The sequence below is a fragment of the Hyperolius riggenbachi genome, chromosome 2, assembly GCF_040937935.1.
Source record: "Hyperolius riggenbachi isolate aHypRig1 chromosome 2, aHypRig1.pri, whole genome shotgun sequence".
NCBI lineage: Eukaryota > Metazoa > Chordata > Amphibia > Anura > Hyperoliidae > Hyperolius > Hyperolius riggenbachi.
In genome coordinates this window covers 287,836,975-287,851,230 of record NC_090647.1, presented here as the reverse complement: position 1 = coordinate 287,851,230, position 14,256 = coordinate 287,836,975, and the positions used below count along the sequence as shown (strand labels likewise).

The 14,256-nt window shown below is 43.6% G+C and overlaps 1 protein-coding gene and 1 long non-coding RNA gene across 16 annotated transcripts in view; one reads left to right on the top strand and one right to left on the bottom strand.

The window, feature by feature from the left end:
• The window catches only part of ADGRB2 (adhesion G protein-coupled receptor B2), a 751,710-nt gene that overhangs the window by 132,268 nt on the left and 605,186 nt on the right, over window positions 1-14,256 (bottom strand). For all 15 annotated transcript variants that reach the window (XM_068268896.1, XM_068268901.1, XM_068268898.1 and 12 more), the window contains one exon: window positions 5,323-5,517. In XM_068268896.1, coding sequence (XP_068124997.1) covers window positions 5,323-5,517 — 195 coding nt within the window. The remainder of the gene's footprint in view (window positions 1-5,322; window positions 5,518-14,256) is intronic.
• LOC137546436 (uncharacterized) overlaps window positions 5,212-14,256 on the top strand; it is a 42,573-nt gene continuing 33,528 nt past the window's right edge. The window contains exon 1 of the long non-coding RNA XR_011026254.1: window positions 5,212-5,342. This is a non-coding gene — a long non-coding RNA (uncharacterized lncRNA). The remainder of the gene's footprint in view (window positions 5,343-14,256) is intronic.

Here is a 14,256-nt window from a genome sequence, read left to right as displayed (position 1 = left end):
AAGAAGACACCCCAAGGTATTCTGTTAGGAGTATGGCGAGTTCATAGAAGATGTTTTTGTTGTCACAAGTTAGCGGAAAATGACACTTTGTAAAAAAAAAAAACAATACAAATCAATTTCCGCTAACTTGTGACAAAAAATAAAATCTTCTATGAACTCACCATACTCCTAATGGAATACCTTTGGGTGTCTTCTTTCTAAAATGGGGTAATTTGTGGGGTTTCTATACTGCCCTGGCATTTTAGGGGCCCTAAACCGTGAGGAGTAGTCTGGAAACCAAATGCCGCAAAATGACCCTTGAAATCCTAAAGGTACTCATTGGACTTTGGGCCCCTTAGCGCAGTTAGGGTGCAAAAAAGTGTCACACATGTGGTATCGCCGTACTCAGGAGAAGTAGTATAATGTGTTTTGTGGTGTATTTTTACATATAACCATGCTGGGTGGGAGAAATATCTCTGTAAATGACACATTTTTGATTTTTTTTAAACACAATTGTCCATTTACAGAGAGATTTCTCCCAACCAGCATGGGTATGTGTAAAAATACACCACAAAACACATTATACTACTTCTCCTGAGTACGGCGATACCACATGTGTGACACTTTTTTGCAGTCTAGGTGCGCTAAGGGGCCCAACGTCCTATTCACAGGCATTTGAGGCATTTGTTTTCTAGACTACTCCTCACGGTTTAGGGCCCCTAAAATGCCAGGGCAGTATAGGAACCCCACAAATGACCCCATTTTAGAAAGAAGACACCCCAAGGTATTCTGTTAGGTGTATAGTGAGTTCATAGAAGATTTTATTTTTTGTCACAAGTTAGTGAAAAATGACACTTTGTGAAAAAAAACAATAAAAATCAATTTCCGCTAACTGCTGACAAAAAATAAAATCTTCTATGAACTCGTCATACACCTAACAGAATACCTTGGGGTGTCTTTTTTCTAAAATGGGGTCACTTGTGGGGTTCCTATACTGCCCTGGCATTTTACGGCCCAAAACCGTGAGTAGTCTGGAAACCAAATTTCTGAAAATGACTGTTCAGGGGTATAAGCATCTGCAAATTTTGATGACAGGTGGTCTATGAGGGGGCAAATTTTGTGGAACCGGTCATAAGCAGTGTGGCATCTTAGATGAAAGGTGGTTGTATTGGGCCTGATCTGATGGATAGGAGTGCTAGGGGGGTGACAGGAGGGGATTGATGGGTGTCTCAGGGGGTGGTTAGAGGGGAAAATAGATGCAATCAATGCACTGGGGAGGTGATCAGAAGGGAGTCTGAGGGGGGTCTGAGGGTTTGGCCGAGTGATCAAGAGCCCACACGGGGAAAATTAGGGCCTGATCTGATGGGTAGGTGTGCTAGGGGGTGACAGGAGGTGATTGATGGGTGTCTCAAGGTGTGATTAGAGGGGGGAAATAGATGCAAGCAATGCACTGGCGAGGTGATCAGGGCTGGGGTCTGAGGGCGTTCTGAGGGTGTGGGCGGGTGATTGGGTGCCCTAGGGGCAGATAGGGGTCTAATCTGATGGGTATCAGTGACAGGAGCTGATTGATGGGTGATCAGTGGGTGATTAGATGGCAGAACAGATGTAAACAATGCACTTTGGAGGTGATCTGAGGGTAGGCCTGGGGCAATCTGATGGTGTGGGTGATCAGATTGCCCGCAAGGGGCAGGTTAGGGGCTGATTGATGGGTGGCAGTGACAGGGGGTGATTGATGGGTGGCAGTGACAGGGGGTGATTGATGGGTGATTGATAGGTGATTGACAGGTGATCAGTGGGTTATTACAGGGAAGAACAGATGTAAATAATGCACTGGCGAATTGATAAGGGGGGGTCTGAGGGCAATCTGAGTGTGTGGGGGTCACAGGTGCTATTGTTACGCTCTCCTTAGTAACCTATAACAAAGAAAACACTCCACATCGCGCAATCCAGTTTCCAAATTACAATCCTAATTCCAACCAGAAGGTCCCTGTTAATGCTAATCTCCCCCACTAGTAACTCGTGGGGGAGCTTGGCATTAACGGGGACCTTCTGCAGAGCGGGACACCGCTGGGAAACCGTATGGGCTCCAGACGATCTTCAGCATTACCGTCTAGATAAGCTTACCTCTTTCTTCTAGTCTGTAAGTAGGCTATCAGCGCGAGAAGCGCAGATGTGGAATCTGATTGTGCTTACATACTGCGCAATGAGGAATTTTATTGTGTTTTGTTTTTAAAGTTTTTTAAGAAGAATAAATGCATTTTTGTACTGAGCTGGAGGTTGTGATTCACTGAGGGCCCAGGTGAAACACAGTGCTGAGCCTGAGACCCACCTGACAACCGAGGTAGTCAGAATCTGGTGAGCCCCTTTGATGTTGGTGGAGGGTGCACGAGTGCAGGCACTTTGTTCACACATCTGGTTGGAATTAGGATTGTAATTTGGAAACTGGATTACGCGATGTGGAGTGTTTTCTTTGTTATAGGTTACTAAGGATAGCGCAGTGGAATCATTAAACTATGGTAAAATGTTACCAGTGTTTACACCAGCAAGGTACCAATAGGTTGTGCACGTAGCACAATTCGCATTATGTACAGCTTCTACAATGTTATTTGCCTAACATCGCTGCGTAATATGTTGGCACTTTATAAATACAATAAATAATAATAAATAAATAATAACATGCATTATATTAGTTACATAATGCAAGTCACGCTACATGTGCAATGCATGTTTCACTGCTGGTGTTAATATTTTACCATTGTTTCACAACTTTGGCCCATATGCAATTCACTTTTTCTCCTGAGTTATCTCCTAGGAGATAATTTTAATATTCTCTTTTTAAAAACTTTTAAAGAGACCCTGTAACAAAATTTTCAGCCTTATTTCTTCTATCCTATAAGTTCCTATACCTGTTTTAATGTGGTGTGGATTACTCCACCCTAGTTGCACAGTGGCTGTATGATCTCTGTTATATAATCTAATCTTATTTCCTTTGTCAGCTTTGTCGGCTCAGGCAGGAATGTGCTGCTCTGCTGTGATAGGTAGAAGTTATACACACCCTCTCCACACCCCCTCCAGGCCCTGTATGAGTCACAGACTGAGCTTCTCTCAGCCTATCACATGCTGGTTAGCAGCCATGTCTTTTGTTTGTAAACACTGCCTAAAACTGGCAATTACAAGCCAGGATTGCAGCAGGGAGTGGGAGAAACAGCAAAGAGGGGCCCAGGAGAACATAATGGCTATCATTTATGAACAGGCTGTCGGTAAAGAGAATCAGTGCGGGAAAACACCGCTGGCGGATTTTTAGACTTCTGGGTGGGCATTCATAAAGATGTATCCGTGTGCGGAAGTAGTGCTGAGATTCCCCGAGCTAAGCTGGCGGTAGACAGGCGGTAGGCTTGCGGAGACACGGAAGCTGCCGAGTTGATACATTTCTCCGTGTTCCGCTCTGCTGCAGCTGCCTGGGAGGTCTGTGTGTCTCCATTCATTTACGTTGATATCGCCACATCAGAGGGAGCGGAACTTCCCGACCTCACACCGCTTGCGGTGATCTTTATGAATGAACATTTTGCTACATTTGTACCGATAATCACCGCACAAGGCGGTGATTTATCACTCTGCTCGGTAGTGTCATTTTTCTATGCGGAACGAGGCTTTATGAATGCTGACTTTGCCAAGTGGTCGGTAAAGTCAGCTGTTTTAAGCATTTCCGCATGCGGAAATGCTTTATGAATGATAGCCAATGAATAGAATGGTATGCTTTTTATTGTAAGAATTTTAGAGTACAGATTCTCTTTAAGCATTTTACAATTGAAAAAAGTACCTAAAAGTTGGTGAAAAAGTACTTTCAAAATTATTTTGAATATTTTCTTGCTCGCTGGTGGTTTAAAAGGCATTTTATGACAATGTGTAAACATATCACCTAGAAGAAAACTCAGGAGAAAAAGTGATTTGCATATGGGCCTTAGACTCAAAGTGTTATGTAATGCTGTAATGAGTAGCTAATTATAACAAATGATTCCACCAGAAATCTAATCAGTGAGAAATAATCTGGGACAGACTAAGGGCCTGATTCACAAAGCGGTGATAACTCAGTTATCACGCCTAAAAGACTTTCGGCATGATAACCTTTGCACCACACTGGTGAAAAACCAGTTTAGGCGTGATAAGTTTAGGTGTGATAAGTTTAGGTGTGATAAGTTTAGGCATGCTAAGTTTAGATAAGTGTAGATAGTATGCGAAGTCCCACACGCAAAGCAGCGCCATTAAACTCTATGCGAAGTGCACCAGACTTTGCTAGTGCAAAACTTTTGATCAGCTGTGCACTGCGGTGCTAACGCAGTTGGTGCTTAAACTTATCACGCCTAAACTTATCACACCTAAACTTATCATGCCTAAACTTATCACACCTAAACTTATCATGCCTAAACTTATCACACCTAAACTTATCACACCTAAACTTATCATGCCTAAACTGAGTTTAGGCGTGATAAAGGGCTTTTCACCAGGGTGCTAACTGTTAGCACCGCTTTGTGAATCAGGCCCTATACCTTTAATAATCATAAATGGCCTAATCACAAATATAAAGCAGAATTCAGACACATCTGACATCTAGCACCATTCAGAGAGGAAGCCCAAGATGTAATGTTGTATATTGCTGCTAAAGCCAATTACAGTCTTTGTTTTTGCTAGATAATGTAATTTGCATACTTTAGGAATAATTAATTGTCTCCAGTTTTAACAGCAAATCTCATACAATGTGGTGCCAACAGGAGAAAATGGGAAATGTTTCCGCCCACCAGATACAAAGCTGTAGAGAATCCATCTTTTTTTCACACTAAAGAGTTTCCTCCCACACAGTAAAAGGTGGAATAAAGCCCCCATCCCATTTCCCACACTAGTTCTATGCTCAGACCATGGTGTCAAAACAAGTTAAATTGAGTTAAGTGCATAGTTAATCTAAAATGTATATATTTTTGTATAATGAGCAAAGTTAATGCATCTTCAGCAGTGATTAGCAGGCTGTTGTTAACGTTTGACACATCCGGGCTGAAGATGCATTACAAATGTTTATTCTCTGAATCACATTTGTTCCCAGCAAACCTATGGTAAGACAAAACACGTATGCTCTGCACAGCTAGCGAACACAAGTCATGGTCAGGTCAACAAGAATGACTCATATGAAACATCTGTAAAAACAGTTAGTAACAGTTTGTCTATCTGTTAAGCAAGGAAGCAGAGATATCAGCATTTTACAGAAGTAAAGCGAGTTTCTCTACAGTCTGAATGGATTTAGAGACTAAGTTGTACTACTCTTTGTTGTGACAGAACATTAGGACTTCTTACCTGAATATCTTCAAAAGAAGGTATGTAGGTGGCCCTTTTGTATGTATCTGTCACGTTGCGCAAGATTTCGACACAAAAAAGAAGGTCTCCACTGTAGTAGTTCTTGGTTGACACCAATTCCAACATACTCCGAACTACTTGAGACATTCCTTGTCCTGCCAACAAGCGCTGTCCTTTGGCCAAATGTTCACGGAGCTGCGAAACACAGAAATAATTTGATTAGTTTAATACAGAAATGTAAGTCTAAACTGTGAAAATATTGCCTAGCAGAACAATATTTTTATCAGTTCTTTAGTTTAATTTTTTTAAATAACAAATAAACGGTCTGAAGACATTAGGTTTTAGCAGGTGTCCTACAGTAAAAGGTGTTCAAGGCTTGCATTTCTGCTCCAGCATCAAAATCTCTAGATTATCATTATCACACACAATGAATTTAAGTGTACAAGTCCCATCACTGTACAAATGTTTTAGGAACAGCGACCTAGAGCACTCTTGGCAGAAGCTTCATCAAAGACCTGAAAATTATATTAAAGTACTGAAGGTCCATGGTAGAAGTGGTGGAGTCTAAATATGCTCAGAGGTTCCCAGTGCTGGAACCAGGGGCGTTCCTAGGGTCCTTGGAGATCGGGGGCACCTGTAGGCACTAGGTGGGGGGCGTATGTGGCGCACTGCAGCAAAAAATGGGTGTGGCCGTACAGTGAGTGGGCGTGGCCGTGGGTGGGGCCAGACGTACATGAACTTAGCAGCTGTGTAAGCTACAGATAACGGGCCTGCCCATCGAAATATTGGATGGAGCCCCGTCCTTTATTTAGATAATTTACAATCAGTTTAGGCATAGATCGGGCCATTTTTGGGGGCTGGAGGGGTCGCAGCATGAGGGGAGAGCTTAGTAGCACGTCGGCGGGGTGGTGGGACAGTCCCCCCCCCCCTCACCTCGGGCTCTCCCCTCCAGCATTGAATAGTCCGTATGCAGGCGGCGGGCAGTGGCAGATACATGCCTTCCGTGCGCTCCACGGATGCTTCTCTCTCTAGCTTCTGACGCGACTTCCTGTATAAACAGGAAGTAGCGTCAGACACTAGAGGGAGAAACGTCCGCGCTGGAACGCATGGAAGGTATGTATCTGCCGCTGCCCGTCACATGCATACGGACTATTTAATGCTGGAGGGGAGCGCAGAGGGGAGAGCCCAAGGTGAGGGGGGGGACCATCCCCCCTCCTCACTGACGTGCCACCAAGCTCTCCCCTCATGCTTTGACCCCTCCAGGTCCTTACGGGGTACCCCTGTAAATAGATTGGGGGCACCCTAGGACATGTTGGGGGCACGGGCCCCCCTAAAATAGGTCTAGCGACGCCCATGGCTGGAACAGTCGTGCCAGAAGGATCTGCTAAGGTAAGTATTTTTTATTTTGTTTTATGTTCACTTTAGACCTCTATGTTTGCTGTGAAAAAGATTGTGTAATGGGGGGAGGGACATAAGGTGGTCAGAGGGTGGCTGGTTAAGTGGGCCATGGCAGTAAAAAGTACAAATCCGGCTCTGCGTATCAAAAGTGCATCCAGTAGTACAAACTAGATGTGCACAGCAAAAACAGGGTGTGAGACCAAGGTGGGTGCCCAGAGATGAACCGAGCAGCTTTGTTTCTTTTGTGTGGATTTCTACTTGTTGTCGAATTGAGGCTAATGGAAGATTTGCCCACCATTATCCATGCATTGAGGAGTGTCAAGTAACCCGGTCCAGCTCTGTCAGGCGCCCAGATAATACCTTCATTCCATCACAAACTGAAAGAAGGCAGGGCATAGACAGAGTTCACTAAGAAGACTGCAGCTTGCATCTTTGGAAGTCTGCGCTGCAGGAAGTGAATGGTGAAAGAGCTCCTGAGCAGTTACGTTACAAGTGAATTTTCATCTGTCTAACATAAGCTAATCAAGATCAAGATTAAGCCATGCACTGCTTCATGTACCAATGCAAAACTTGGAAATCACTTGTACCTGAATTTAGGTGTTAAACTATTGATGTTTGGCATTTTTACATATATGCTTGATTTAATTCCAGGAGTTTTACTTTCATGGTCTTACTTTAACACCTCTCTTTCCCTATCCACAGGAGTCTATAGTTACCAGCTAGGATATTTATATCCAAGAGTGAATTAATGATGTGAAGCTTTCCCCATTTGATTAATTTATGAATATTATTTGATCGATTACTGCCTGCTATACACGTCATAAATCTGTAGAACTGATTCAAACTATCGTTTTTAGCAAACTATACGTAACAGAAACAAACTTGGCAAGAGGAACAATTGCACTTTGAGAGTTCTGCTCCTTCAGACAGACTCCAATTGTAGTTTAAAAAGTACTCACAGTTAAATGTGTATTTTATATTTAGATATTTAAATTGTAGACAGCATTCAGGTAATCCATCAGCTCTCCATCACATGTATTAAAAATGTAAAAATTGCACATGCTCAGATACAGTACATCCATTCGGAGCTACATCCATTGGAGCTTTAATCATAGCCAGATGAGGATCAAATATCATTTGTATAATGTGCCTAAATATGGCATTTTTTTGTTCTATTTCAGTACTATGACATGTTTAAAGGGGATCATAACTGAGAGGCATATGGATGTTTCCTTTTAAACAATACCAGTTGCTGGGCAGTCCTGTTGATCTCTTTGGCTGCAGTAGTGACTGAATCACACCTGAAACAAACATGCAGCTAATCCAATCTGACTTCAGTCACAGCACCTGATATGCATGCTTGTTGAGGGGCTGTGGCTAAAAGTATTAGAGACACAGGATCAGCAGGAGAGTCAGGCAACTGGTATTATTGTAAAAGGAAAAATCCATATCCTTCTCAGTTTAGGTTCCCTTTAAGAACAAAGGAGTTCTCTCTTTCTCACCTATTAACATTCGGGGGAAAAACAGTACGAAAGCTTCCAAAAACTTCAACCCCCCAAGAAAGACATTTCCAATATAATTGTGTCTATACAAATAGTATTATTAGAGTCATCCAGTGACCAATGTCACCTGCATACAATTACTCAGAAATGTGTATCCGATAAGGGTCATAACCCAATTCACTTTCTAGCACTCTTTCCCCTATCTCTGTCTATCTGAGACCTGTCAGCCAGGTCCTGTCATGTGTTGAATTATAGCACTAGAAGGAAAATGGAGGATGGCTTCTGCCCATTATTAACAATATTAAAGCGGACCCAAACCAAACATTTTTTTTAATTCAAAATATTTAGTTGCACCACTCTGACACATACAAAGATAAATAAACACTCCCTCAAGCCTATGAGCATTTCAGTGCATGCTTTTCACCCTTCTCTTTTCATAACTATAGTTATACAGGTGGCAGCCATTACTTCTGAGCTTAGTAGGAGGTTTTAGATCATGGGGTGTGTTTGTCATCAGCTACCCTCCCTCACAGGGGCATCGTCTATGTGAAATCTCACACAAGCTGAGATAACCTCCCCTGTGACATCATCAGTAGCAGACTGTATTTTGTTTTTATCTCCTCCACCAGTCTGCCGGATTGTGTCCCGGCAATATGAAAGGATGGGAGGGGTTCCTCCAATAAATGTAAAATATTTTTTATATTTGTCATCATGCAGCTGAAAAAGGCTGTGATTTATTATTATAAGTTAGAAAATAGATTTTATTTCTGAAATCTTGTATTTTTAATTTGGGTCCACTTTAACTATTTTCCTAACCTAGAATAGTAAGGCCCATTGCCTGTTAGTACTCATCACTCATCAGAGTCCTTAAACTCATACCAGATTGCCCGGATCTGAATGAGCAGATCTACTCTGTTTTTAGCTATGAAAATTAACTCCTCTACCTATCTCAGTTTATCAAATCTCTGAAACCACTGCTTCACTGTAAGAGCTGCTGTCAAAATCAGCGCCCATGCAGTGTGTATAAGATGTGGTAGGAGGGATTTTTTTTTTTACTTTTTAGTGACTTTGAGGTGCCATGGAGCAGGTAAGTTTGGAGGGAAAACTGAAGGAGCCAACTAGTGATTTTATGAATCAAATGGTGTACTTGCTACCAAAAAGGTTGAATCCCAGGATACCCCCAGGCTATATGTAATAAATCTCCAGGGTGTTCTGACATCTCCATCAAGTATCATGAACCAATGAGAAGATCTTGTGTAACGTAGCAGGGGTCTTATACCAGGAGGTAGTCATTTTGTACCTTTGTTCTTGCATAGAAAGATTCGGGGACGTCTTATGAGCCTGAAAATAAATCTTTTCTCATTGTGTATCTGACAGTTGTCTCCCCAGTGCAGAATGCCACTCACTTTGAAAAAGTAGTAATTAGTGTTTACCTTGCTGAGTAGGTCATAGAGCCAAGAAATCTTGTGTCTATGAGGGCCCCAAGACCCGAATTTTTGGTCAAAAGTATTGTTTTTGCAAATGTTCTGCCAAGCCTTTAAATTAACAAAATTAGATATTTGGAGATACTTCTACTGTGAGATCGGGGTAGGAGAGGGTGTACTTTTAAAAAGGGCGCCTGGAAAAAAAGGTGCCTGATATAGACAAAAAAGCCAAGTTCGGCTACAAAGGGCACCTGGTGTAGCCCATATGCCAAATTTGCCTACAAAGGGTGCCTGGTGTAGGCAAAATGACAAATTCGGCTATAAAGGGCGCCCGGTGTAGCCCATATTCCAAATTCGGCTACAAAAGGTGCCTGGTATAGCCCATATGTCAAATTCTGCCAAATTCGGCTACAAGGGGCGCCTGTTGTAGCCCATATGCCAAATTTGGCTTCAAAGGGTGCCTAGTGTAGCCCATATGCCAAATCTGGCTACAAAGGGTGCATGGTGTAGCCGAAAAGCTAGTTTTAGTTTATAAAAAGGATGCTGTTATAGGCAAAATTTGTTGGGCTATAAAAGGGCTCTGGATATAGCCAAGAAAAGTGATTACTATGACCTAACTTCTCCCTACTCTCACACAGAATCCTTCCATGATGGTACCTAACCCTAAAACCCCCTGTTTGTGCCTAACCCTAAGACCCCCCTGTTGGTGCCTAACCCCTCCCTAGTGGTGCCTAACCTTAAAATCCCCAGGTGGTGCCTAACCCTAACCCCCCTTGGTGGTGACTAACCCTAAGACCCCCTTGGTGATTACTATGACCTAACTTCTCCCTACTCTCACACAGAGAGTGCTTAACCCTAACCCCCTGGTGGTGCCTAAGACTAAGACCCCCTTGGTGGTGCATAACCCCTCCCTGATGATGCTGAACCCTAAGACCCCGCTGGTGGTTCCTAACCCCTCCCTGGTGTTGCCTAACCCTAAGACCCGCCCTGGTGGTGCCTGACCCTAAGACCCCCCTGGTGATTACTATGACCTAATAGTGATTACTATGACCTAACCCTAAGCCCCCCCCCATTGTGATGCCTAATCCTAACCCCCCTGCACCCCCGATTCAAAAATCTTGGCTATAAAAGGGTGCCCTTTTGTAGCAGAATAAAAAAAACCTTGTAGCCGAAAACCTTGTTGCCAAATCAAAAATATGGGCTACAAAGGGGGAGCCCTTTTGTAGCAGAATCAAAACCTTGTAGCCGAAAACCTTGTAGCTGAATCAAAAATATGGGCTACAAAGGGGCGTCCTTTTGTAGCAGAATCAAAAACCTTGTAGCCGATTCAATGGGCTACAAAGGAGTGCCCTTTTGTAGCAGAATCAAAAACCTTGTAGCTGAATCAAAAATATGGACTACAAAGGGGCACCCTTTTTGTAGCAGAATCAAAAACCTTGTAGCCGAATCAAAAATATGGGCTACAAAGGGGTGCCCTTTTGTAGTTGAATTGAAAACCTTGTTTCACCACCTTGTAGCCCATATTTGCAGAAATTACATTGAAGTCTATAGGGGCGACCTTTTAATACACATGTTTCAGGCACCTTTTTCAACTGATTCCAGGAGAGGTCAAGGCTTTCCAAGAATTTAATAAACTAAGTTGACCACTAGTGAGAAATACCCCCATGCTAGGGGCTTGATTCACTAAAACAAATAGCATGCCTTATTAGAGTTAACATGCCTTATCAGAGATAACATGCCTTATCAAAGTTAACACGCCTTATTAAAGTTAACATGCCTTATCAGAGTAGCATAGCGAGCGCTACAAACTTACGCCTGCTAATTGGCAATGGCACTCGTCTTGCCCTGAGCCCCTGCGGGTTCATAGCGCTTGCTATACTACTCTGATAAGGCATGCTAACGCGGTTAAGGTGTGTTAAATCTGATAAGGCGTGTTATCTCTGATAAGGCGTGTTAACTCGGATAAGGCATTTTATTTGTCTTAGTGAATCAAGCTCTCGGAGAGCACAAAAATTACCAACCTCTTAGTAGGTTTTTTTGTTGCATGAAGTAACCTGAAGGGGAACATCGTGACTGAATAACTAGCCACGCCTACCTCAGCCTCCTACTGGCTAGCAGATTAGCCAAACATCCATTTATCGCTGCTGAATGTAAACAATTACTCTACTAAGCGATCGTGCCATAAAATCATCAAAGTCTATCCAGACCAATGTCACCTGACATCTGCTGCACCTCATCACACTTCTGGGCAATCTTCACCATGGAGAACCATCAGGCACAAGCAAAAAGGGCTGCAATCCACCAGAAAACACATCCACATTAGCGAGTTAAGTGATCCGGGACACGCATGTAAGGCGACTAATCACAGTGGCACTACCCCATTACCAGGCGACACAGATGCTAAAACAAAAAGAAAATGTACGCATAAAAGAAATCTACTGTGGCCAATATAGAAGGCGTGCTTATGTAACCAGGCAACAACATGTCATCGGCACCTAGGTTACAGCACCACCCCTGGTCACCTCGTAAACACCAGATAGTGCTGGTGACGTTCATCTCCCAGCCAGGGAACAATGTCATAGTATGTGTAACGATCGGTGTCCGCACGCAGAGAGAATCTGATTATTGGTGATCTGCAGTATCACCAAGAATACAGATCTATACCTGATTATGGATGATCTGCAGAATCACCAATAATACAGATATAGTGCTAACCTCTGGACACCTCTAGATAAATATGGTGAGTGTTTGGTGTAACAGTATGACTCTGAGCAACCCACCTGAAGAACAGGTGACCCTAAGCAGTACAGAAGACACTGCTATGGAGAGTACAGAAACCTTCCAGCAGCCTGAGACTCTCCAAGGGGTGGAGTCAGGCTGAAGGTAGGAAGGACCAGAGAGTGAGTGACGCCTGAAGGTGGATGTCACTGACTGATCTTGGAGACTATCTCTTAATGGAGAGAGATAGCTCTCGAGGTCGGGCAAGCCAGGTCGGCAACACACGGACAGATAAAGTATAAAGACAGAAGGCTGATTCGGTATCCAAGTCAGGCAGGGTTTGGCAACATGATATCAGATATGCGTGTTACCGAATCAGAAAGCAGAGGGATAGTCAGGAAAGCAACAGGTCATAAGAAATATCAAACAATGCCTAGTCTTGGGTATGAGGTCCGTGGTCTCTAAACCCTGGAACTAGTCTGATGTATAACAGAATGATAACACAAGTTCCCTAGTCTTGGGTGTGAGGTCCGTGGTCTCTACACCCTGGAACTAGTCTGATGTATAACAGAATGATAACACAAGTTCCCTAGTCTTGGGTGTGAGGTCCGTGGTCTCTACACCCTGGAACTAGTCTGAAGTATAACAGAATGATAACACAAGTTCCCTAGTCTTGGGTGTGAGGTCCGTGGTCTCTACACCCTGGAACTAGTCTGAAGTATAACAGAATGATAACAAAAGTTCCCTAGTCTTGGGTGTGAGGTCCGTGGTCTCTACACCCTGGAACTAGTCTGAAGTATAACAGAATAATAACACAAGTAATCTGGCTCTGTGTGAATTCCCAGGTCCTCCTGGTTCAAACACACTGTTGGATCTGACTAAGGTCTGAGTGCTTCCACGTAGTGATCACAACGGCAGACAACCAGCAATTGACAAGCAAGCTGTATATATAGTTGCATCACTCTGCCCCCCCGCCCGAGCCACTCAGCCAATCAGGAGTCCAGCAGGAATCAGCTGATCGTCCTGATCAGCTGACACATCTCCTGCTGGCATAAAGGTCCTGACTTCTGGGCGCGCGTGCGTAGCTCTCCATCCAGGTGCACTAGAGATCCCAGCCGACCCAGACATGCGTTGCTGCGCGGAAACCGCCGCGCTGGACGCCGAATCAGCCGCCTTGCCGCCAGTACACGCGGTGGCTTCTCCGCGTTTTCTCACAGTATGACTATGGACTGCCCCATACTCATAAACATATGAAATAAACAAAATAAAGATAAATAGGATGAGCGCACAACCACCAACCTATCCCACAAACGCTAAATCCTTGATTAAGCCCTCTCGTCCCAATAGCATTGACTTCTCTAAAGTTCTCTCTTCCTGTCACTCCTAAGTCCAGAGGAACCCCATCAATAACACATACATGTAACTGTGAAACATTGTGTATGAACTGTGTGAAATACTGACACTGCTTGTTCTATGTTTTGCACCCTAATTGCTGCCTTATGGGATGATATACGTTCCTTCAACATTTGGGTAGTCTTACCCACATCTTCATGGGGCTATATGAGGAGGCTTTCATCTATGGTAACACACACTTTGCTAGGCATGCAAGGGGCTGGTGGCGTTACATAGATGACATTTTCTGTCTGTGGGCGGGGCCACATTTGACCCTCATCAATTTACTGACCCAAATCTACTGTCTGTGTCCACCACAACCTATTGTATGGCCGCTATATAGGATGAAATAACACTGATCAAACACTGAGGGCAATGCTGCAGCTCAGACTTACCGAGGGATCTGCTTCTCCTAATGTACATCAGCCGCCTGCTGCGCCAATACTCATAGGTTCCGCAGACCAGCTGCTTCCTTCTCACGTTCGATGAGCTGCTTTCTA